This window comes from Chiloscyllium plagiosum, unplaced genomic scaffold, assembly GCF_037043375.1.
Source record: "Chiloscyllium plagiosum isolate Xiang-an unplaced genomic scaffold, Cpla_swu_hap1 HiC_scaffold_31, whole genome shotgun sequence".
In the NCBI taxonomy this organism is placed as follows: Eukaryota; Metazoa; Chordata; class Chondrichthyes; order Orectolobiformes; family Hemiscylliidae; genus Chiloscyllium; species Chiloscyllium plagiosum.
Genome location: NW_028270169.1, coordinates 79,646,737 through 79,671,549, shown reverse-complemented (window position 1 = coordinate 79,671,549; position 24,813 = coordinate 79,646,737). Strand labels below are relative to the sequence as shown.

Genomic DNA, 24,813 nt, shown 5'->3' with positions numbered 1-24,813 from the left:
GGCCTCATCAAAACCTTTCCCCCTCTCACTTTCAAACAATGCCCTCTCGTATTGGACGCCCCTAACCTGGGGAAGACCCCTGACTACTCACCCTATCCATGGCCATTTTGATTTTATAAACCTTTACTTCTGCAAAATATGACTCCAATCAACACGAATGGCTGTACTTTCAGTCATCCTGGGCCTAAATTCTGAAATGCAATACTGACACCTCTTCCTTCTCCATCAAGTCACAATTCTAAATCCATTTTAATCAGTTTGTTCAGATGTATTATGAGACACTTCTGTGGGATTTGCACCTAGACCTTTGTGCCCGGAGGTAGGGACACTAGCACCACTCGGCAATACCCATAAAGCTGTAACATTATTCTCCTGTGTGTTTGTTCATCAGCCTGTTCTGACATGATGTGACATACCTCTGCAACAGGCAGGACTTGAATCCAGACCTTCTAGTCCAGAGCTTGGAGCACTACCCCACAAGTTCAGGAATTGGAATCAAATCCAGAGATCTGGCTCAGAGGCAGGGACACTACCCAGCACACTACCATACCCAGATTTTGAGTCATATTTTAGAGCCCACTTTCAGCTCGGTGTGGATTTATTACAATCAGGTTACCATTACTGAATTACAAAAAACAATTTGTATTATTAATCAAATGCAAGATATTTGTCTCAACTGTCGGACATTGAGTGCATGTGCTGTGCCATCGAAATTAACTATGACCATCTTTAATTGCTATTATCTGTAGTCTGCAATATTAGGGAAAGAAATCTTGCAGACACACTCTGCCCAATGAAGGGTCTCAAATAGGTATTTATTACTGAACACCAGAGACAAAGGAAGAGCTTAATTTCTGGTCCCCCAACTCTAACGTGCGACTGCCTTCTTCCTAAAACAAAGAAATGATACCAGGCCAGTTATTACTGTCCAGCCTCTCCTCCTCACTGACTGTTTCTTCAATCTGTTCCACCTCCCCCTATCCATACAAGGCAACCCAAGCTCGGGGTCTTTGTGAAAATCAAGGCCGGAGTGTGCAGGCCTCCTGGAGAGGGGGATGAGCATTTTAAAACTGAAGGGGTGGGTGAGGTGGCAATAATATCACACACTGGACTGGGGCGGGGGGGCAGATGGAGTTGAGTTTGGATTAATGCGAGATGTTGGATTTGGTAAATCAAACAAGAGTAGGACCTATACAATTAAAGGCAGGGCCTTTGGCAGTGTTGTAGGACAGAGACCTAGGCCGTCAGGTATAATTCTTTAAAATTTGGATCTCATACAGATAGTGTGGTTAAGAAGGTGTTTAACACAATTGTCTTCATTGGTCAGACCTTTGAGTACCGGAATTGGGACGTCATGTTGTGGTTGTACAGGACATTGGTGAGACTGCTTCTGGAATACTGTGTCCAGCCTGGTCATCCTGCCCGCTCATTCCATAGGCACACCACCCTCTGGGTGAAAAAGCTGCCCCTTAGGTCACTTTTAAATGTTTCCCCTCTCACTTTAAACCTATGTCCTCTAGTTTTGGTCTCCCAGTACCCTTCGAAAACACCTTGACTATTCACTTTGATATTACTGACATGATATAATTAAGCTGGAGAGTGTTGAGAACAGATTAACTTGGATGTTTCTGGGAATGAAGGGAGTGAGCTATAAGGAGAGGCTGGTAGGCTGGGATGTTTTTCACTGGAGAGTATGAGATTAAGGGGTAACTTTACAGAGGTTTAAAAATCATGAGGGGTACAGATAAGCTGAAGGGCTGATGTCTTTTCCCTCAAGGTGGGGATTCAAAACTGAGGGATATTTTAAGGTGCGAGGAAAAAGATTTACATAAGTCATGAGAGGTAATTATTTGAGATAGAATCTGGCTTGTGTATGGAATGAACTTCCAGAGGAAGTGGTAAAAGCAGGGACAGTTACAACGTTTAAAGGACATTTAGATCAATCCATGGATAAGACATCAGTTTGGATGGTGCTGTGAGCAGCTGCCCTCTCCCTCCCCCTCTCTGAATGAATCCCTGTTGGTTTTCACCCTCTGCCAATGCCTGTGCAGTGGCGTATGGAGGCCAGCAGAGGGTGGCATTGCATCACTTTAAGCACCACAGAGACTACCAGACCTGCCCCACACAGAGACACACAGATACACACAGGGGGATGGTTAGGGCACTACGTGAAGCTCATCTGGTAACTTAAACTACACATAAAGAAATGCTCAATTCGCCTCGTAAACTGTTAAAATATGGGTGACAGATCTACCAAATCCCACTGTTTAAATAAAAACATCAATTTATTTTTTAACTCTGAAAGTGAACATTTTACATTAACTATTCACAACTCTGGGACCCCCCCCCCCCACCTTTCTATTAACTGCTTATTTCCCGACTCCAGCTCTATAGCAATATATTGTTTCTGGGTGTGCTATCCTCTCGTATCTCAGGTGCTTGTAAGCTTTCAGTTCAGAACGGCATTCACCCTCGCTTAAAGGTACAGTACACGCTTTCAACTTCATCACATTATACCCTGATGAATATAGATAGGTGGAACCTATCCGGATTTCTCTTGCTCTGTGGTTTGTCAATAATTCATTTGATCCGTCTGGTGTGTGTCAGGACTTTTGTTGCTCCATTGACAGCATGTCATTATTCGACATTGTCCATAGGAATATATCAGTATTTCACTTGCTCACACGCGTGTATGTGGGGCAGGATTTCAGTTGTTTCATGGGGACTGTGACGCTATAACAATCTCAATGTTTGTAGATGGCACCGAACCTGGAAGAACTCTGAAGTCTATGGAGGACAGTGTGGAACTCTAACAGGACAATCACACGTTGGTGTCGTGTTCAGGTTTATGGCAGATGGGGATTAATGCAGAGCAGTGTGAGGTGATACACTTTGGTAGGAACGACAATGAAAGACAGTTTAAAACAGGCTGTGCCATTATAAAGGGGCTGCAGGAGCAGAGAGCGCTGGGTGTATATGAGCACAGATTGTTGAAGATGTCAGGAAAAGTGGGGATGGCCGTAACTATCACAGATTAGTTTCAGAATCTGAGCTGTTTACAGGAGGAGGTGTAGGAGGGAGCCTCCGTGTTCCCTTCCTGCGAGGTGGGGGAGACGATATGTTGTGAGCCCACCCTCCTGCCCACCGAGACCGTGGGGATTCCATTTGTACCAGCTCGACACAAAAGGGAGATGGCATCATGGCCACGGCTTCTAAGTTGTGCCGGGGGGAACCGGAGCTGCCAGTGGGTTTAAAGTGAGAATTGCCCTTCACTGATCATTGCTCCTTACTCGGTCGGTGGGACGTGGATGTTTCAGAATCTCCACACGAGGTGTCCCTCTCCTCTCCAGCTCATACCATGGTCCTCCCCACATGGCAGGGGGAGGGGGTGAGGGAACGGATATCGGGCAGTTCACCACCCGGATAGGCCCTTCCTGTCCTATTTCAGGCTGTTTCTCCTGGGATGGGAGAAAGGGAGGGAGAGAGGGAGGGAGGGAGTGGGTGGCCCTGCTGTTAGTGCTGGTGTAGGTGGGGGACATGGTCATGGTGAGGTGTCCGGAGGGAGTCAGTCCACAGTGTTGCATCCATGCAGTGTTATTAATGTGGTGGGGGGGTAAAGTGGTTTAAGAGAGAGAGAGAGAGAGAAAGAGACAGACAGAGACAGAGAGAGACAGAGACAGAGAAAGAGAGAGAGAAGGTGCTGCATGCGGCAGTGAGAGTGGTGCACCATGAGCCTTGTTCGGGGGTTGGTGCTGTAACAGATATACAGTGAGTGTGAGGGAGCAGAGACAATACCGTGACCCTTATCCTGACAGAGCAGGGAAGGTTATTGATTCTTGTCCTATATTGCTGAACATTTCTTCAGACCACAGATACTGCACTGAGCTGGGTGGGGACGTCAGACCATGCTCGGTGGGTCTGGTGGTATGGCCCACTCTGGGAAGAGAATGGTCCCCCTCTGTACTAGCCCATTCACCAGGACCTCCGTGCTCCTGTCGACAAACCGTGGTGTAATTACCCCTTATCTGCCAGGCTCGGGGTAAACTGTGCAGGGCAGCTCCAAACGGAGAAAGCTCAACCGTGTGCTCAGTGGCCTTTTAAAGATGGCGCCAGTGTCATGGATCATGGAATATCCAGGGACACCCGGGCGATGGTGAGTACCTCCAGCCATATTGGGTTGGAGAATCGGGCTGGTATTGAATGAGAGGGACACCATGGGGTAGGGTGGGTAGTTAATGAGGTGATTTCGATAAGATAGCACCAGGAAACTAGCTCGGCCTAGTGTAGATGATCCCTCCGTCACAGTCAATGGAAATGGCACTGAGACAAATTATTGTTAGATTTAGCCCAATGAGTCAAAGACTCTGCTGACCCTACACGCAGATACAAAGCTCTGCATCATCTGAACTCCCACCAATATCATGTTTACCTACAATTCCTGGAAACACTTATGTTACAGGATGCTGATAAAATGTTTTCATTTCTGCATTCTGAAACTTGGGAACACATCCTTCCATAACACTGTCTCTCAGTCTCCCCCTCTCTGTCTATTTCCCATACCCCTCCCATTTGTTTTTGTTTAAACTGATTCCTCCTCCATCTCTGTATCTCTGTGGCAGTGATGTTCACACTCACAGCACCCACTTGTCAGGGCACAATGGAGATACGGAGTTGTAAGTGGATGTGAGCTGCACATCCTGTCCCTTCCAGCCCGGGCTGCAAGTTTCCCCACGCTGGGCAGTGATCTAACACAATGTTACAGATCAATGCACTGGGGTGGTGTACACAGTCCTACATGCTGGGAGGGTAACTGCTCCTGGTTTACAGATCAATGCAATGGGGTGCTGTACACAGTCCTACATGCTGGGTGGGAAAATGCTCCTGATTAACAGATCAAAACACTGGGGTGGTGTACAAAGTCCTACATGCTGGGAGGGTAACTGCCCCTGGTTTACAGATCAATGCACTGTTTTGGTGTACACAGTCCTACATGCTGGGAGGGTAACTGCCCCTGGTTTACAGATCAATGCACTGTTTTGGTGTACACAGTCCTACATGCTGGGAGGGTAACTGCTCCTAGTTTACAGATCAGTGCACTGGGATGGGGTACATAGTCCTACATGTTGGGAGGGTAACTGCTCCTGGTTTACAAATTAATTCACGGGTGACCAATGCACAGGTCACTGTGCTGGTCAGGCTATCTGGTTGAGGTTTATAGATAATGCCCTGCTGTGGTCTGCACTTCTCCCGCTGCTGGACAGATATCTAGTCCGGGGTTATAGATCAATGCACTGCTGTGGTCTGCACAGCTCCCCGTGTTGGACAGATATCTAATCTGGGTTTATAGATCAATGCACTGCTGTGGTCTGCACTTCTCACCGCGCTGGACAGATAAGTGGTCTGGGATTATAGATCAATGCCCTGATCTGATCTGTGCAGTGCTCCACTCTGGACAGATTACTGGGTTGTACTGAGCAGGACAATGGCCTGGTCTGGACAGTATTCCACGGTGAACATATATCTCCTCTGGGTTGATGGTGTCTGGGCTGGTTCTGTGAGGTGGATTGAGAATGTGGTATATCTAATCATTTAAGCTGATCTGGCGATGCCTTTAGTTCCCATTCCTGTGATTGGACTCTCTGTCTCTCACCCCATTAATGTTACAGTGTGCCCAGGCACAGTATATCATGTTGGTGGGGTGGGTAGGGGGAACGGTGATGGACAGGTCAAGGAATTCCCTGGAACGTTCTGCCCCCAACATTCTATAACTGCCATTACCCGGAACATTCTGTCCCCGACATTCTATAACCGACACTCCCCGGAACGTTCTGTCCCTGACATTCTATAACTGACATTCCCCGGAACGTTCTGTCCCCGACATTCTATAACTGACATTCCCCGGAACATTCTGTCCCTGACATTCTATAACTGACATTCCCCGGAACGTTCTGTCCCTGACATTCTATAACTGACATTTCCCGGAACGTTCTGTCCCCGACATTCTATAACTGACATTTCCCGGAACGTTCTGTCCCCGACATTCTATAACTGACATTTCCCGGAACGTTCTGTCCCCGACATTCTATAACTGACATTCCCCGGAACGTTCTGTCCCTGACATTCTATAACTGACAGTCATTCCCCGGAACGTTCTGTCCCTGACATTCTATAACTGACATTCCCCGGAACGTTCTGTCCCTGACATTCTATAACTGCCATTCCCCCGAACGTTCTGTCCCTGACATTGTTTGTGAATGGCCGGACGTCAGTGAATTGAACAAACGATAAGATCCCGAGGGAAGAGATCCTGTTCCAGGGAGAAGGAGACACTGTTCCGAAGGCCCCTCAGGCAGTTAAAGGGGTGAATACGTTTTCCCTGCGTTTACATTTCTCCACGACACAGGATCGACCACAATTTAGACCAAAATACAGAAATTCCCAAACTCCGTTTGTCTTCAGAAAAATTGGGAGAGAATCCTTCAGGACAGCAACCTTTCCACCCTCCGTATTAGGAACTGGGAAGGAGTGACCTGTGTCTGCTCTCGAGTGAGCGAGTGTGTGGGAATGTTCTAGAAACCATCTGTCCTTATGGATGTGTCTCTGTGTGTTTGGGGAGGGAGGGTTTCTTGTGGTTTATGTCACATTTTTGTCAGTAATTCAGATCTTCCCATTTGTTATTCCAGCTCCAATTATTTTAATAAATCCCTGAATACAGGGACACATTTGGAAATCTCACTGGGTCCCCAGTCAAACGGGTCCCTTTGCCTCCAGGCTGATGGAGAATGGGTTTGTTTTCCTTCCTCACAGTTAACGTAGTGACCATCTACGTCCTGCTTTATAAAGATTGTGGATTGTCTCCATGTGTCAGACGTTACCTGGGGGCCATGGCAGCGGCGGATCTCCTGGTCATTATCCTCGACCTGATCCTGAGACACATTCCCATTGTTTATCAGGAACAGTTTTATTTCCTGAAGGACTCCGTCCCCGTGTGTAATATCCACGCCGTCCTGCTTTTTGCAGCCACTGACTGCTCTGTCTGGTTCACCATCACTTTCACCTTTGATCGGTTTGTGGCCATTTGTTGCCAGAAGCTGAAAAGTAAATATTGCAGTGAGAAGACGGCGGCTGTGGTTCTGGGAGCAGTGACTGTGCTGAGCTGTTTAAAGGACATTTCCTGGTATTTTATGCTCTCGGCTCGGTATTGGCTGGTGAACGACCCCTGGTTTTGTGATGTAACAGTCGCTGTTCGATCCTCCAGTGTCTGGGTCACAATCGAGTTCCTCCACCACATTCTAACCCCGGGGCTCCCATTTCTCCTGGTTCTGCTGCTCAATGTTCTCACCGTCAGACACATTGTAGTGACCAGCAGAGCCCGCAGGAGACTCCGCGCTCACACCAATGGGGACGCTCAGTCTGACACTGAAATGAGAAACAGAAAAAAATCCATCATTTTACTGTTTGTGATCTCGGCCAATTTCATCCTGTTATGGTCAACGTTCATGCTGTTTTCTCTATGGGCCCGGATGTATGATTTTGGGTATCAGTCTGTGTTTCTCGATCCCTTTGTGCAGGAATTGGGCTTCATGCTGCAGCTCTTTAGTTGCTGCACCAACACCGCGATTTATGCCGTGACCCAGACGAAGTTCAGGCAGCAGCTGAAGAATGTGCTGAAATATCCCTTCACTCAAATCCATCCATCCATCAAATTCCCTCATTAATCAATCCATCCGGGATTTTCTCATTTCAGTTCAGTGTTTCAGCGATGGAGCAGCCTGTCGCTATGGTAGCAGACTGAGGGTAGCGCTGGGTTGTCCATCCTTATCCCACAGGGGGGTTACAGGGAAACATTTCAATGTTTCTCACAACTCAGGGGCCAGTGAGAAAAGGCACCATCCCACTGACTGTATCCATCACTTCCATTTGTAACCAATAAAAATGTTGATTAAAGCGTGCCGAGCAGCAGAGTGACTGATGTTGCTGTGTGTCTTTGTGTTGGAGAAGCTGAGCTGGAGAGAGACAGACTCAGCCCCAAGTCCTGGTCCTCAGGGAAGTGGAGGGCACCGGGCCCTGAGCTCAGGAGCTGGGTTTAACTCCCTCTGTCCCCCACCCCCACTCCAACCTGGCCTCCCCATTTCCTCCCCCCCCCACTCTTCCACCTCAATTCTCTCCCTCTCTCTCTCTTTCTGCACACTGTGTCTCTCTCACCTCCTCTCCCTTTCACTCTCTCTGGTCCCCTCTCAGACACCCCTCCCCCACAACCCCGGTTTCTCCACCTGCCTCCACTATTCTTTCTGCCTCACTCTCCGTCTCTCTCTCTCACACCCCCAACATGAGTTTCTCCACCTGCCTCCATTCTTCTCTCTCCCCCTCACCCTCACTCTCTCTCTACTGCCATCTCTGTCTCCCTCCCACAATTTCGTCTCTACCCCAATTTCCCCACTTCCCACATCTCTCGATCATCTCACCCCCACCCCCCACACGCAGCCTCACCACTAACCCCCAGTCTCTAGGTTAGAGGGAGAGGGAAGGACTAGGGAGACAGAGTGTGTCAGAGAGAGAGGAAGGGCAGGACAGGAGGGAGAGAGATTGAGTCAGAGAGAAACGGAGGGAAGTGGGGAGAGAGAGAGAGACACCGAGGGAGGGGGATCGAGAGTGGGAGAAGATGGAGATAGAGTGAAGGAGCAGAGAGAGACAGAGGGAGAGAGAGGGGGATGGGAGAGATAAGGTGAGGGAGGGAGAGAGAGAAATAGGGGAGGACATAATGAGAGAGGGGTCAGAGAGAGGGGGGACAGAGAGAGGGGGACGGAGAGAGGGGGACAGAAAAGGGGGGAGATAGAGAGTGCGACAGAGAGAGGGGCACAGAGAGTGGGGTACAGAGTGGGGGGGGAGAGAGGGGGTCAGAGAGAGGGGGACAGAGAGTGGGGGATGGAGAGAGTGGGGGACAGAGAGAGAGGGGGGACAGAGAGAGAGGGGGCAGAGAGAGAGGGAGCAGGGAGAGAGGGAGCAGGGAGAGGGCGACAGAGGGGGGCAGAGAGGGGGGAGAGATCGACGGGACAGAGAGAGGGGGACAGAGAGAGTGGGGGAGAGAGAGAGAGGGGACAGAGAGAAGGGGGGACAGAGAGATGGTGACAGAGAGGGGGGGACAGAGAGAAGGGGACAGAGAGAGGGGTACAGAGTGGGAGAGAGAGAGGGGGTCAGAGAGAGGGGGACAGAGAGTGGGGGGATGGAGAGAGTGGGGGACAGAGAGAGGGGTACAGAGAGAGGGGACAGAGAGAGGGCGACAGAGTGGCGGTCAGACAGCGGGGGGGAGAGAGAGAGGGGACAGAGAGAGGGGGACAGAGAGAGAGGGGGAGATAGAGGGGACAGAGAGAGGGGGACAGAGAGAGGGGGACAGAGAGAGGGGAAGATAGAGGGGACAGAGAGAGGGGGGACAGAGAGTGGGGGACAGAGAGGGTACAGAGTGGGGGGGAGAGAGGGGGTCAGAGAGAGGGGGACAGAGAGTGTGGGGATGGAGAGACTGGGGGACAGAGAGACTGGGGGACAGAGAGAGTGGGGGACAGAGAGAGGGGGACAGAGAGTGGGGGACAGAGAGAGGGCGACAGAGTGGGGGTCAGACAGCGGCGGGGAGAGAGAGAGGGGACAGAGAGAGGGGGAAAGAGAGAGGGGGGAGATAGAGGGGACAGAGAGAGGGGGACAGAGAGAGAGGGGGAGATAGAGGGGACAGAGAGAGGTGGACAGAGAGAGGGGGACGGAGAGAGGGGAAGATAGAGGGGACAGAGAGAGGGGGGCAGAGAGTGGGGGACAGAGAGTGGGGGACAGAGAGTGGGGGACAGAGAGGGTACAGAGTGGGGGGGAGAGAGGGGGTCAGAGAGAGGGGGACAGAGAGTGGGGGGATGGAGAGAGAGGGGGACAGAGAGAGAGGGGGACAGAGAGAGAGGGGGACAGAGAGAGAGGGGGACAGAGAGGGGGACAGAGAGAAGGGGGCAAAGAGAGGGTGACAGAGAGGGGGCCAGAGAGAAAGGGGAACAGAGAGAGGGGGGCAGAGAGAGGGGTACAGAGAGAGAGGCGGAGAGAAAGAGGGGGACAGAGAGAGAGAGGCGGGTGGGAGAGAGAGGGGGTCAGAGAGAGGCGGATGGCAGAGAGAGAAGGACAGAGAGAGAGGGAACAGAGAGAGGGGTACAGAGAGAGAGTGTGAAAAAGAGGGGGGATAGAGAGAGGCGGGTAGGAGACAGAGGGGGACAGAGAGAGAGGGGGACAGAGAGAGGGGGCAGATAGCGGGGCAGAGGGAGAGGCAGGTGGGAGAGAGACGGGGTCAGAAAGAGGGGGACAGAAAGAGGGCGATAGAGAGAGGGGGCAGAGAGAGGGGTACAGAGAGAGAGGCGGAGAGAAAGAGGGGGACAGAGAGAGAGGCGGGTGGGAGAGAGAGGGGGTCAGAGAGAGGCGGATGGCAGAGAGAGAAGGACAGAGAGAGAGGGAACAGAGAGAGGGGTACAGAGAGAGAGTGTGAAAAAGAGGGGGGATAGAGAGGCGGGTAGGAGACAGAGGGGGACAGAGAGAGAGGGGGACAGAGAGAGGGGGCAGAGAGCGGGGCAGAGGGAGAGGCAGGTGGGAGAGAGACGGGGTCAGAAAGAGGGGGACAGAAAGAGGGCGATAGAGAGAGGGGGCAGAGAGCGGGGGAGAGAGAGAGGCGGTTGGGAGAGAGAGGGGGTCAGAGAGAGGGGAACAGAGAGAGGGGGACAGAGAGAGGAGGACAGAGAGTGAGGGGGACAGAGAGAGAGGGGGCAGAAAGAGGGTGACAGAGAGAGGGGGACAGAGAGAGGGAGACAGAGAGAGGGGAGACAGAGAGAGGGGAGACAGAGAGAGGGGAGACAGAGAGAGGGGAGACAGAGAGTGGGGGACAGAGAGGGTACAGAGTGGGGGGGAGAGAGGGGGTCAGAGAGAGGGGGACAGAGAGTGTGGGGATGGAGAGACTGGGGGACAGAGAGAGTGGGGGACAGAGAGAGGGGGAAGAGAGAGGGCGACAGAGTGGCGGTCAGACAGCGGGGGGGAGAGAGAGAGGGGACAGAGAGAGGGGGACAGAGAGAGAGGGGGAGATAGAGGGGACAGAGAGAGGGGGACAGAGAGAGGGGGACAGAGAGAGGGGAAGATAGAGGGGACAGAGAGAGGGGGACAGAGAGACGGGGACAGAGAGAGGGGAAGATAGAGGGGACAGAGAGAGGGGAGACAGAGAGAGCGGGAGACAGAGAGAGCGGGAGACAGAGAGAGAGGGGACAGAGAGAGAGGGGACAGAGAGAGAGGGGACAGAGAGAGAGGGGACAGAGAGAGAGGGGTGCAGAGAGAGAGGGACAGAGAGAGAGAGGGGGACAGAGAGAGTGGGACAGAGAGAGGGGGGTCAGAGAGAGGGCGACAGAGAGGGGTGGAACAGAGAGCGCGGGACAAAGAGAGAGGGGGACAGAGAGAGAGGGTACAGAGAGAGAGGGGGACAGAGAGTGGGTACAGAGAGAGAGGGGGACAGAAAGAGAGGGGCAGAGAGAGAGGGGGGCAGAGAGAGAGGGGGTCAGAGACAGAGGGGGTCAGAGAGAGAGGGGCAGAGAGAGAGGGGGACAGAGAGAGAGGGGCAGAGAGAGAGGGGGGGCAGAGGGGGGGACAGAGAGAGTGGGGGACAGAGAGAGGGGCAGAGAGAGAGGGGGTCAGAGGGAGGGACAGAGAGAGGGGGACAGAGAGAGAGGGGGCAGAAAGAGGCAACAGAGAGAGGGGGACAGAGAGAGAGGGGGACAGAGAGAGGGGGGAACAGAGAAAGGAGGAACAGAGAGAAGGGGGGATAGAGAGACGGTGACAGAGAGGGGGGCAGAGAGAGGGAGACAGAGAGAGGGGGACAGAGAGAGAGGGGGACAGAGAGAGGGGTCGGGTGGCAGAGAGAGTGGGGGCAGAGAGATGGCAACAGAGAGGGGGTCAGACAGCGGGCGGGAGAGAGAGAGGGGACAGAGAGAGGGAGGCAGAGAGAGAGGGGGACAGAGAGAGGGGACAGAGAGAGGGGGACAGAGAGAGAGGGGGACAGAGAGAGGGGTCGGGTGGCAGAGAGAGTGTGGGCAGAGAGATGGCAACAGAGAGGGGGTCAGTCAGCGGGCGGGAGAGAGAGAGGGGACAGAGAGAGGGAGGCAGAGAGAGAGGGGGACAGAGAGAGGGGAAGATAGAGGGGACAGAGAGAAGGGGACAGAGAGTGGGGGACAGAGAGGGTACAGAGTGGGGGGAGAGAGGGGGTCAGAGAGAGGGGACAGAGAGCGGGGCAGAGAGAGGGAGACAGAGAGAGGGGGACAGAGAGAGGGGGGGACAGAGAGAGGGGTCGGGTGGCAGAGAGAGTGGGGGCAGAGAGATGGCAACAGAGAGGGGGTCAGACAGCGGGCGGGAGAGAGAGAGAGGGGACAGAGAGAGGGAGGCAGAGAGAGAGGGGGACAGAGAGAGGGGAAGATAGAGGGGACAGAGAGAGGGGGACAGAGAGTGGGGGACAGAGAGGGTACAGAGTGGGGGGGAGAGAGGGGGTCAGAGAGAGGGGGACAGAGAGTGTGGGGATGGAGAGAGGGCGACAGAGTGGGGGTCAGACAGCGGCGGGGAGAGAGAGAGGGGACAGAGAGAGGGGGACAGAGAGAGGGGGGAGATAGAGGGGACAGAGAGAGGGGGACAGAGAGAGAGGGGGAGATAGAGGGGACAGAGAGAGGTGGACAGAGAGAGGGGGACGGAGAGAGGGGAAGATAGAGGGGACAGAGAGAGGGGGGCAGAGAGTGGGGGACAGAGAGTGGGGGACAGAGAGGGTACAGAGTGGGGGGGAGAGAGGGGGTCAGAGAGAGGGGGACAGAGAGTGTGGGGATGGAGAGACTGGGGGACAGAGAGAGTGGGGGACAGAGAGAGTGGGGGACAGAGAGGGGGGCAGAGAGAAGGGGGCAGAGAGAGGGTAACAGAGAGGGGGTCAGAGAGCGGGGGAGAGAGATAGGGGACAGAGAGAGGAGGACAGAGAGAGGGGGAGATAGAGGGGACAGAGAGCGGGGGAGAGAGATAGGGGACAGAGAGAGGAGGACAGAGAGAGGGGGAGATAGAGGGGACAGAGAGAGTGGGACAGAGAGAGGGGGACAGAGAGAGGGGGACAGAGAGAGGGGGACAGAGAGGGGTACAGAGTGGGGGGAGAGAGGGGGACAGAGAGTGGGGGGATGGAGAGAGTGGGGGACAGAGAGAGAGGGGGACAGAGAGAGAGGGGGACAGAGAGGGGGGGCAGAGAGAAGGGGGCAAAGAGAGGGTGACAGAGAGGGGGCCAGAGAGAAAGGGGAACAGAGAGAGGGGGGCAGAGAGAGGGGTACAGAGAGAGAGGCGGAGAGAAAGAGGGGGACAGAGAGAGAGAGGCGGGTGGGAGAGAGAGGGGGTCAGAGAGAGGCGGATGGCAGAGAGAGAAGGACAGAGAGAGAGGGAACAGAGAGAGGGGTACAGAGAGAGAGTGTGAAAAAGAGGGGGGATAGAGAGAGGCGGGTAGGAGACAGAGGGGGACAGAGAGAGAGGGGGACAGAGAGAGGGGGCAGAGAGCGGGGCAGAGGGAGAGGCAGGTGGGAGAGAGACGGGGTCAGAAAGAGGGCGATAGAGAGAGGGGGCAGAGAGTGGGGGAGAGAGAGAGGCGGTTGGGAGAGAGAGGGGGTCAGAGAGAGGGGAACAGAGAGAGGGGGACAGAGAGAGGAGGACAGAGAGTGAGGGGGACAGAGAGTGAGGGGGACAGAGAGAGAGGGGGCAGAAAGAGGGGGACAGAGAGAGGGAGACAGAGAGAGGGAGACAGAGAGCGGGAGACAGAGAGAGGGGAGACAGAGAGAGCGGGAGACAGAGAGAGCGGGAGACAGAGAGAGCGGGAGACAGAGAGAGCGGGAGACAGAGAGAGCGGGAGACAGAGAGAGCGGGAGACAGAGAGAGCGGGAGACAGAGAGAGCGGGAGACAGAGAGAGCGGGAGACAGAGAGAGAGGGGACAGAGAGAGAGGGGACAGAGAGAGAGGGGACAGAGAGAGAGGGGACAGAGAGAGAGGGGACAGAGAGAGAGGGGACAGAGAGAGAGGGGTGCAGAGAGAGAGGGACAGAGAGAGAGAGGGGGACAGAGAGAGGGGTCGGGTGGCAGAGAGAGTGGGGGCAGAGAGATGGCAACAGAGAGGGGGTCAGTCAGCGGGCGGGAGAGAGAGAGGGGACAGAGAGAGGGAGGCAGAGAGAGAGGGGGACAGAGAGAGGGGAAGATAGAGGGGACAGAGAGAAGGGGACAGAGAGTGGGGGACAGAGAGGGTACAGAGTGGGGGGAGAGAGGGGGTCAGAGAGAGGGGACAGAGAGGGGGGCAGAGAGAGGGAGGCAGAGAGAGAGGGGGACAGAGAGAGGGGAAGATAGAGGGGACAGAGAGAGGGGGACAGAGAGTGGGGGACAGAGAGGGTACAGAGTGGGGGGGAGAGAGGGGGTCAGAGAGAGGGGGACAGAGAGTGTGGGGATGGAGAGACTGGGGGACAGAGAGAGTGGGGGACAGAGAGAGTGGGGGACAGAGAGAGGGGGACAGAGAGAGGGCGACAGAGTGGCGGTCAGACAGCGGGGGGGAGAGAGAGAGGGGACAGAGAGAGGGGGACAGAGAGAGAGGGGGAGATAGAGGGGACAGAGAGAGGGGGACAGAGAGAGGGGGACAGAGAGAGGGGAAGATAGAGGGGACAGAGAGAGGGGGACAGAGAGACGGGGGAAGATAGAGGGGACAGAGAGAGGGGAGACAGAGAGAGCGGGAGACAGAGAGAGCGGGAGACAGAGAGAGCGGGAGACAGAGAGAGCGGGAGACAGAGAGAGAGGGGACAGAGAGAGAGGGGACAGAGAGAGAGGGGACAGAGAGAGAGGGGACAGAGAGAGAGGGGACAGAGAGAGAGGGGTGCAGAGAGAGAGGGGTGCAGAGAGAGGGGGGTGCAGAGAGAGGGGGACAGAGAGAGAGAGGGGGACAGAGAGAGAGAGGGGGACAGAGAGAGAGAGGGGGACAGAGAGAGAGAGGGGGACAGAGAGAGGGGGGTCAGAGAGAGGGCGACAGAGAGGGGTGGAACAGAGAGCGCGGGACAAAGAGAGAGGGGGACAGAGAGAGAGGGTACAGAGAGAGAGGGGGACAGAGAGTGGGTACAGAGAGAGAGGGGGACAGAAAGAGAGGGGCAGAGAGAGAGGGGGGCAGAGAGAGAGGGGGTCAGAGACAGAGGGGGTCAGAGAGAGAGGGGCAGAGAGAGAGGGGGACAGAGAGAGAGGGGCAGAGAGAGAGGGGGGGCAGAGGGGGGGACAGAGAGAGTGGGGGACAGAGAGAGGGGCAGAGAGAGAGGGGGTCAGAGGGAGGGACAGAGAGAGGGGGACAGAGAGAGAGGGGGCAGAAAGAGGCGACAGAGAGAGAGGGGGACAGAGAGAGGGGGGAACAGAGAAAGGAGGAACAGAGAGAAGGGGGGATAGAGAGACGGTGACAGAGAGGGGGGCAGAGAGAGGGAGACAGAGAGAGGGGGACAGAGAGAGAGGGGGACAGAGAGAGGGGTCGGGTGGCAGAGAGAGTGGGGGCAGAGAGATGGCAACAGAGAGGGGGTCAGACAGCGGGCGGGAGAGAGAGAGGGGACAGAGAGAGGGAGGCAGAGAGAGAGGGGGACAGAGAGAGGGGTCAGAGAGAGGGGGACAGAGAGAGAGGGGGACAGAGAGAGGGGTCGGGTGGCAGAGAGAGTGGGGGCAGAGAGATGGCAACAGAGAGGGGGTCAGTCAGCGGGCGGGAGAGAGAGAGGGGACAGAGAGAGGGAGGCAGAGAGAGAGGGGGACAGAGAGAGGGGAAGATAGAGGGGACAGAGAGAAGGGGACAGAGAGTGGGGGACAGAGAGGGTACAGAGTGGGGGGAGAGAGGGGGTCAGAGAGAGGGGACAGAGAGGGGGGCAGAGAGAGGGAGACAGAGAGAGGGGGACAGAGAGAGAGGGGGACAGAGAGAGGGGTCGGGTGGCAGAGAGAGTGGGGGCAGAGAGATGGCAACAGAAAGGGGGTCAGACAGCGGGCGGGAGAGAGAGAGAGGGGACAGAGAGAGGGAGGCAGAGAGAGAGGGGGACAGAGAGAGGGGAAGATAGAGGGGACAGAGAGAGGGGGACAGAGAGTGGGGGACAGAGAGGGTACAGAGTGGGGGGGAGAGAGGGGGTCAGAGAGAGGGGGACAGAGAGTGTGGGGATGGAGAGACTGGGGGACAGAGAGAGTGGGGGACAGAGAGAGGGGGACAGAGAGAGGGCGACAGAGTGGCGGTCAGACAGCGGGGGGGAGAGAGAGAGGGGACAGAGAGAGGGGGACAGAGAGAGAGGGGGAGATAGAGGGGACAGAGAGAGGGGGACAGAGAGAGGGGGACAGAGAGAGGGGAAGATAGAGGGGACAGAGAGAGGGGGACAGAGAGACGGGGACAGAGAGAGGGGAAGATAGAGGGGACAGAGAGAGGGGGTCAGAGAGAGGGGGACAGAGAGTGTGGGGATGGAGAGAGGGCGACAGAGTGGGGATCAGACAGCGGCGGGGAGAGAGAGAGGGGACAGAGAGAGGGGGACAGAGAGAGGGGGGAGATAGAGGGGACAGAGAGAGGGGGACAGAGAGAGAGGGGGAGATAGAGGGGACAGAGAGAGGGGGACAGAGAGAGGGGGACGGAGAGAGGGGAAGATAGAGGGGACAGAGAGAGGGGGGCAGAGAGTGGGGGACAGAGAGTGGGGGACAGAGAGTGGGGGACAGAGAGTGGGGGACAGAGAGTGGGGGACAGAGAGGGTACAGAGTGGGGGGGAGAGAGGGGGTCAGAGAGAGGGGGACAGAGAGTGTGGGGATGGAGAGACTGGGGGACAGAGAGAGTGGGGGACAGAGAGAGTGGGGGACAGAGAGGGGGGCAGAGAGAAGGGGGCAGAGAGAGGGTGACAGAGAGGGGGCCAGAGAGAAAGGGGAACAGAGAGAGGGGGGCAGAGAGAGGGGTACAGAGAGAGAGGCGGAGAGAAAGAGGGGGACAGAGAGAGAGAGGCGGGTGGGAGAGAGAGGGGGTCAGAGAGAGGCGGATGGCAGAGAGAGAAGGACAGAGAGAGAGGGAACAGAGAGAGGGGTACAGAGAGAGAGTGTGAAAAAGAGGGGAGATAGAGAGAGGCGGGTAGGAGACAGAGGGGGACAGAGAGAGAGGGGGACAGAGAGAGGGGGCAGATAGCGGGGCAGAGGGAGAGGCAGGTGGGAGAGAGACGGGGTCAGAAAGAGGGGGACAGAAAGAGGGCGATAGAGAGAGGGGGCAGAGAGAGGGGTACAGAGAGAGAGGCGGAGAGAAAGAGGGGGACAGAGAGAGAGGCGGGTGGGAGAGAGAGGGGGTCAGAGAGAGGCGGATGGCAGAGAGAGAAGGACAGAGAGAGAGGGAACAGAGAGAGGGGTACAGAGAGAGAGTGTGAAAAAGAGGGGGGATAGAGAGAGGCGGGTAGGAGACAGAGGGGGACAGAGAGAGAGGGGGACAGAGAGAGGGGGCAGAGAGCGGGGCAGAGGGAGAGGCAGGTGGGAGAGAGACGGGGTCAGAAAGAGGGGGACAGAAAGAGGGCGATAGAGAGAGGGGGCAGAGAGCGGGGGAGAGAGAGAGGCGGTTGGGAGAGAGAGGGGGTCAGAGAGAGGGGAACAGAGAGAGGGGGACAGAGAGAGGAGGACAGAGAGTGAGGGGGACAGAGAGAGAGGGGGCAGAAAGAGGGTGACAGAGAGAGGGGGACAGAGAGAGAGGGAGACATAGAGCGAGGGAGACAGAGAGAGGGGAGAGAGAGAGAGGGGAGACAGAGAGAGGGGAGACAGAGAGAGCGGGAGACAGAGAGAGCGGGAGACAGAGAGAGCGGGAGACAGAGAGAGAGGGGACAGAGAGAGAGGGGACAGAGAGAGAGGGGACAGAGAGAGAGGGGACAGAGAGAGAGGGGACAGAGAGAGAGGGGACAGAGAGAGAGGGGTGCAGAGAGAGAGGGACAGAGAGAGAGAGGGGGACAGAGAGAGTGGGACAGAGAGAGGGGGGTCAGAGAGAGGGCGACAGAGAGGGGTGGAACAGAGAGCGCGGGACAAAGAGAGAGGGGGACAGAGAGAGAGGGTACAGAGAGAGAGGGGGACAGAGAGTGGGTACAGAGAGAGAGGGGGACTTAAGAGAGGGGCAGAGAGAGAGGGGGCAGAGAGAGAGGGGGTCAGAGACAGAGGGGGTCAGAGAGAGAGGGGGTCAGAGAGAGAGGGGGACAGAGAGAGAGGGGCAGAGAGAGAGGGGGGGCAGAGGGGGGGACAGAGAGAGTGGGGGACAGAGAGAGGGGCAGAGAGAGAGGGGGTCAGAGGGAGGGACAGAGAGAGGGGGACAGAGAGAGAGGGGGCAGAAAGAGGCAACAGAGAGAGGGGGACAGAGAGAGAGGGGGACAGAGAGAGGGGGGAACAGAGAAAGGAGGAACAGAGAGAAGGGGGATAGAGAGACGGTGACAGAGAGGGGGGCAGAGAGAGGGAGACAGAGAGAGGGGGACAGAGAGAGAGGGGGACAGAGAGAGAGGGGGACAGAGAGAGGGGTCGGGTGGCAGAGAGAGTGGGGGCAGAGAGATGGCAACAGAGAGGGGGTCAGACAGCGGGCGGGAGAGAGAGAGGGGACAGAGAGAGGGAGGCAGAGAGAGAGGGGGACAGAGAGAGGGGGGTACAGAGAGAGAGGGGGCAGAGAGAGGGCAACAGAGAGGGGGTCAGAGAGCGGGGGAGAGAGAGAGGGGACAGAGAGAGGGGGGCAGAGAGAGATGGGAGAGAGAGAGGGGGACAGAGAGAGAGGGGGACAGAGAGAGGGGGGGACAGAGAGACGGTGACAGAGAGAGGGACGACAGCGAGAGAGGGGGACAGTGAGGTGGTAGAGGGAGAGGCGGGTGTGAGAGAGGGGGTCAGAGACAGGGCGACAGAGAGAGGGCGACAGAGAGAGGGTGACAGCGAGAGAGGGTAACAGAGAGAGTGGGGACAGGGAGCGGGGGAGATAGAGGGGGTCAGAGAGAGAGAGGGGACAGAGAGAGGGGGAGATAGAGCTGGTCAGAGAGAGAGTGGGGGACAGAGAGAGCGGGACAGAGAGAGGGGGGACAGAGAGAGGGGGGACAGAGAGAGGGGGGACAGAGAGAGGGGGGACAGAGAGAGGGGCGACAGAGAGAGGGGCGACAGAGAGAGGGGCGACAGAGAGAGGGGCGACAGAGAGAGGGGCGACAGAGAGAGGGGCGACAGAGAGAGGGGCGACAGAGAGAGGGGGAACAGAGAGAGGGGGAACAGAGAGAGGGGGAACAGAGAGAAGGGGGGATAGTAAGACGGTGACAGAGAGGGGGGGCAGAGAGAGGGAGACAGAGAGAGGGGTACAGAGTGGGGGAGAGAGAGGGGGTCAGAGAGAGGGGAAAGAGGGGGGGGCAGAGAGAGTGGGGGCAGAGAGAGAGGGGGCAGAGAGAAAGGGTGACTGAGAGGGGATCAGAGAGCGGGAGAGAGGGGGGGCAGTGAGAGAGGGATAGAGTGAGGGGGACAGAGAGAGGGGGGCAGAGAGAGAGGGGGCAGGGAGAGAGGGTGACAGAGAGGGGGTCAAAGAGCGGGAGAGAGAGAGAGGGGACAGAGAGAGGGGGCAGAGAGAGGGGAACAGAGAGAGAGAAGGGACAGAGAGAGGGATCGTGGGGGCAGAGAGAGTGGGACAGAGAGAGTGGGACAGAGAGAGGGGCGACAGCGAGAGAGGGGGCAGAGAGATGTGGGGCAGAGAGAGAGGGGGCAGAGAGAGAGGGGGCAGAGAGAGAGAGGGGGCAGAGAGACGGCGACAGAGAGAGGGGCGACAGAGAGCGCGGGCGACAGAGAGGGGGTCAGAGAGCGGGAAGAGAGAGAGGGGGACAGAGAGGGAGGGGACAGAGAGAGGGGGACAGAGAAAGGGGGGGACAGAGAGAGGGGGGCAGATAGAGGGGGGACAGAGAGAGGGGGGCAGATAGAGGGGGGACAGAGAGAGGGAACAGAGGGAGGGGGAACAGAGAGAGGGGGACAGAGAGAGGGGGACAGAGAGAGGGGGACAGAGAGAGGGGGACAGAGAGAGGGGGACAGAGAGAGAGGGGGTACAGAGAGAGGAGGACAGAGAGAGGGGGACAGAGAGAGGGGGACAGAGAGCGGGAGAGAGGGGACAGTGAGAAGGGGATAGAGAGAGGGGGACAGAGAGGGGGGCAGAGAGATAGGGGGCAGAAAGAGGGCAACAGAGAGGGGGTCAGAGAGCGGGGGAGAGAGAGGGGACAGAGAGAGGGGGACAGAGAGAGGGGGGCAGAGAGAGAGGGGGCAGAGAGAGGGGGTGACAGAGAGGTGGTCAGAGAGCGGGAGAGAGAGGGGACTGTGAGAGGGGGATAGAGAGAGGGGGACAGAGAGTGAGTGGGACAGAGAGTGAGTGGGACAGAGAGAGAGGGGGCAGAAAGAGGGAGACAGAGAGCGAGGGAGACAGAGAGAGAGGGGACAGAGAGAGAGAGGGGTAGAGAGAGGGACAGAGAGAGAGAGGGGGACAGAGAGAGAGAGGGGGACAGAGAGAGAGAGGGGGACAGAGAGAGTGGCACAGAGAGAGGGGGGTCAGAGAGAGGGCGACAGAGAGGGGTGGAACAGAGAGAGCGGGACAAAGAGAGAGGGGGACAGAGAGAGAGGGTACAGAGAGAGAGGGGGACAGAGAGAGACGGGGTCAGAGACAGAGGGGGTCAGAGAGTGAGGGGCAGAGAGAGAGGGGGACAGAGAGAGAGGAGGACAGAGAGAGAGAGGGCAGAGAGAGAGAGGGGGCAGAGGGGGGGACAGAGAGAGTGGGACAGAGAGAGAGGGGGACAGAGAGAGGGGTCGGGTGGCAGAGAGAGTGGGGGCAGAGAGATGGCAACAGAAAGGGGGTCAGACAGCGGGCGGGAGAGAGAGAGAGGGGACAGAGAGAGGGAGGCAGAGAGAGAGGGGGACAGAGAGAGGGGAAGATAGAGGGGACAGAGAGAGGGGGACAGAGAGTGGGGGACAGAGAGGGTACAGAGTGGGGGGGAGAGAGGGGGTCAGAGAGAGGGGGACAGAGAGTGTGGGGATGGAGAGACTGGGGGACAGAGAGAGTGGGGGACAGAGAGAGGGGGACAGAGAGAGGGCGACAGAGTGGCGGTCAGACAGCGGGGGGGAGAGAGAGAGGGGACAGAGAGAGGGGGACAGAGAGAGAGGGGGAGATAGAGGGGACAGAGAGAGGGGGACAGAGAGAGGGGGACAGAGAGAGGGGAAGATAGAGGGGACAGAGAGAGGGGGACAGAGAGACGGGGACAGAGAGAGGGGAAGATAGAGGGGACAGAGAGAGGGGGTCAGAGAGAGGGGGACAGAGAGTGTGGGGATGGAGAGAGGGCGACAGAGTGGGGATCAGACAGCGGCGGGGAGAGAGAGAGGGGACAGAGAGAGGGGGACAGAGAGAGGGGGGAGATAGAGGGGACAGAGAGAGGGGGACAGAGAGAGAGGGGGAGATAGAGGGGACAGAGAGAGGGGGACAGAGAGAGGGGGACGGAGAGAGGGGAAGATAGAGGGGACAGAGAGAGGGGGGCAGAGAGTGGGGGACAGAGAGTGGGGGACAGAGAGTGGGGGACAGAGAGTGGGGGACAGAGAGTGGGGGACAGAGAGGGTACAGAGTGGGGGGGAGAGAGGGGGTCAGAGAGAGGGGGACAGAGAGTGTGGGGATGGAGAGACTGGGGGACAGAGAGAGTGGGGGACAGAGAGAGTGGGGGACAGAGAGGGGGGCAGAGAGAAGGGGGCAGAGAGAGGGTGACAGAGAGGGGGCCAGAGAGAAAGGGGAACAGAGAGAGGGGGGCAGAGAGAGGGGTACAGAGAGAGAGGCGGAGAGAAAGAGGGGGACAGAGAGAGAGAGGCGGGTGGGAGAGAGAGGGGGTCAGAGAGAGGCGGATGGCAGAGAGAGAAGGACAGAGAGAGAGGGAACAGAGAGAGGGGTACAGAGAGAGAGTGTGAAAAAGAGGGGAGATAGAGAGAGGCGGGTAGGAGACAGAGGGGGACAGAGAGAGAGGGGGACAGAGAGAGGGGGCAGATAGCGGGGCAGAGGGAGAGGCAGGTGGGAGAGAGACGGGGTCAGAAAGAGGGGGACAGAAAGAGGGCGATAGAGAGAGGGGGCAGAGAGAGGGGTACAGAGAGAGAGGCGGAGAGAAAGAGGGGGACAGAGAGAGAGGCGGGTGGGAGAGAGAGGGGGTCAGAGAGAGGCGGATGGCAGAGAGAGAAGGACAGAGAGAGAGGGAACAGAGAGAGGGGTACAGAGAGAGAGTGTGAAAAAGAGGGGGGATAGAGAGAGGCGGGTAGGAGACAGAGGGGGACAGAGAGAGAGGGGGACAGAGAGAGGGGGCAGAGAGCGGGGCAGAGGGAGAGGCAGGTGGGAGAGAGACGGGGTCAGAAAGAGGGGGACAGAAAGAGGGCGATAGAGAGAGGGGGCAGAGAGCGGGGGAGAGAGAGAGGCGGTTGGGAGAGAGAGGGGGTCAGAGAGAGGGGAACAGAGAGAGGGGGACAGAGAGAGGAGGACAGAGAGTGAGGGGGACAGAGAGAGAGGGGGCAGAAAGAGGGTGACAGAGAGAGGGGGACAGAGAGAGAGGGAGACATAGAGCGAGGGAGACAGAGAGAGGGGAGAGAGAGAGAGGGGAGACAGAGAGAGGGGAGACAGAGAGAGCGGGAGACAGAGAGAGCGGGAGACAGAGAGAGCGGGAGACAGAGAGAGAGGGGACAGAGAGAGAGGGGACAGAGAGAGAGGGGACAGAGAGAGAGGGGACAGAGAGAGAGGGGACAGAGAGAGAGGGGACAGAGAGAGAGGGGACAGAGAGAGAGGGGACAGAGAGAGAGGGGTGCAGAGAGAGAGGGACAGAGAGAGAGAGGGGGACAGAGAGAGTGGGACAGAGAGAGGGGGGTCAGAGAGAGGGCGACAGAGAGGGGTGGAACAGAGAGCGCGGGACAAAGAGAGAGGGGGACAGAGAGAGAGGGTACAGAGAGAGAGGGGGACAGAGAGTGGGTACAGAGAGAGAGGGGGACTTAAGAGAGGGGCAGAGAGAGAGGGGGCAGAGAGAGAGGGGGTCAGAGACAGAGGGGGTCAGAGAGAGAGGGGGTCAGAGAGAGAGGGGGACAGAGAGAGAGGGGCAGAGAGAGAGGGGGGGCAGAGGGGGGGACAGAGAGAGTGGGGGACAGAGAGAGGGGCAGAGAGAGAGGGGGTCAGAGGGAGGGACAGAGAGAGGGGGACAGAGAGAGAGGGGGCAGAAAGAGGCAACAGAGAGAGGGGGACAGAGAGAGAGGGGGACAGAGAGAGGGGGGAACAGAGAAAGGAGGAACAGAGAGAAGGGGGATAGAGAGACGGTGACAGAGAGGGGGGCAGAGAGAGGGAGACAGAGAGAGGGGGACAGAGAGAGAGGGGGACAGAGAGAGAGGGGGACAGAGAGAGGGGTCGGGTGGCAGAGAGAGTGGGGGCAGAGAGATGGCAACAGAGAGGGGGTCAGACAGCGGGCGGGAGAGAGAGAGGGGACAGAGAGAGGGAGGCAGAGAGAGAGGGGGACAGAGAGAGGGGGGTACAGAGAGAGAGGGGGCAGAGAGAGGGCAACAGAGAGGGGGTCAGAGAGCGGGGGAGAGAGAGAGGGGACAGAGAGAGGGGGGCAGAGAGAGATGGGAGAGAGAGAGGGGGACAGAGAGAGAGGGGGACAGAGAGAGGGGGGGACAGAGAGACGGTGACAGAGAGAGGGACGACAGCGAGAGAGGGGGACAGTGAGGTGGTAGAGGGAGAGGCGGGTGTGAGAGAGGGGGTCAGAGACAGGGCGACAGAGAGAGGGCGACAGAGAGAGGGTGACAGCGAGAGAGGGTAACAGAGAGAGTGGGGACAGGGAGCGGGGGAGATAGAGGGGGTCAGAGAGAGAGAGGGGACAGAGAGAGGGGGAGATAGAGCTGGTCAGAGAGAGAGTGGGGGACAGAGAGAGCGGGACAGAGAGAGGGGGGACAGAGAGAGGGGGGACAGAGAGAGGGGGGACAGAGAGAGGGGGGACAGAGAGAGGGGCGACAGAGAGAGGGGCGACAGAGAGAGGGGCGACAGAGAGAGGGGCGACAGAGAGAGGGGCGACAGAGAGAGGGGCGACAGAGAGAGGGGCGACAGAGAGAGGGGCGACAGAGAGAGGGGCGACAGAGAGAGGGGGAACAGAGAGAGGGGGAACAGAGAGAGGGGGAACAGAGAGAAGGGGGGATAGTAAGACGGTGACAGAGAGGGGGGGCAGAGAGAGGGAGACAGAGAGAGGGGTACAGAGTGGGGGAGAGAGAGGGGGTCAGAGAGAGGGGAAAGAGGGGGGGGCAGAGAGAGTGGGGGCAGAGAGAGAGGGGGCAGAGAGAAAGGGTGACTGAGAGGGGATCAGAGAGCGGGAGAGAGGGGGGGCAGTGAGAGAGGGATAGAGTGAGGGGGACAGAGAGAGGGGGGCAGAGAGAGAGGGGGCAGGGAGAGAGGGTGACAGAGAGGGGGTCAAAGAGCGGGAGAGAGAGAGAGGGGACAGAGAGAGGGGGCAGAGAGAGGGGAACAGAGAGAGAGAAGGGACAGAGAGAGGGATCGTGGGGGCAGAGAGAGTGGGACAGAGAGAGTGGGACAGAGAGAGGGGCGACAGCGAGAGAGGGGGCAGAGAGATGTGGGGCAGAGAGAGAGGGGGCAGAGAGAGAGGGGGCAGAGAGAGAGAGGGGGCAGAGAGACGGCGACAGAGAGAGGGGCGACAGAGAGCGCGGGCGACAGAGAGGGGGTCAGAGAGCGGGAAGAGAGAGAGGGGGACAGAGA

At 57.5% G+C, this 24,813-nt stretch overlaps 1 protein-coding gene across 1 annotated transcript; it reads left to right on the top strand.

Moving 5' to 3' along the window:
- Window positions 1–6,812: 6,812 nt before the first annotated feature.
- On the top strand, window positions 6,813–7,718 carry LOC148142084 (G protein-coupled receptor 15-like). Its single transcript, XM_087977076.1, has one exon. The coding sequence runs from the start codon at window positions 6,885–6,887 to the stop codon at window positions 7,716–7,718; it is 834 nt and encodes a 277-aa protein (XP_087833202.1). The 5' UTR covers window positions 6,813–6,884.
- Window positions 7,719–24,813: the final 17,095 nt, after the last annotated feature.

Coding starts and splice junctions, on each gene's coding strand:
- LOC148142084 (XM_087977076.1), top strand. CDS start 6,885: ATGGCAGCGGCGGATCTCCTGGTCATTATCCTCGACCTGATCCTGAGA.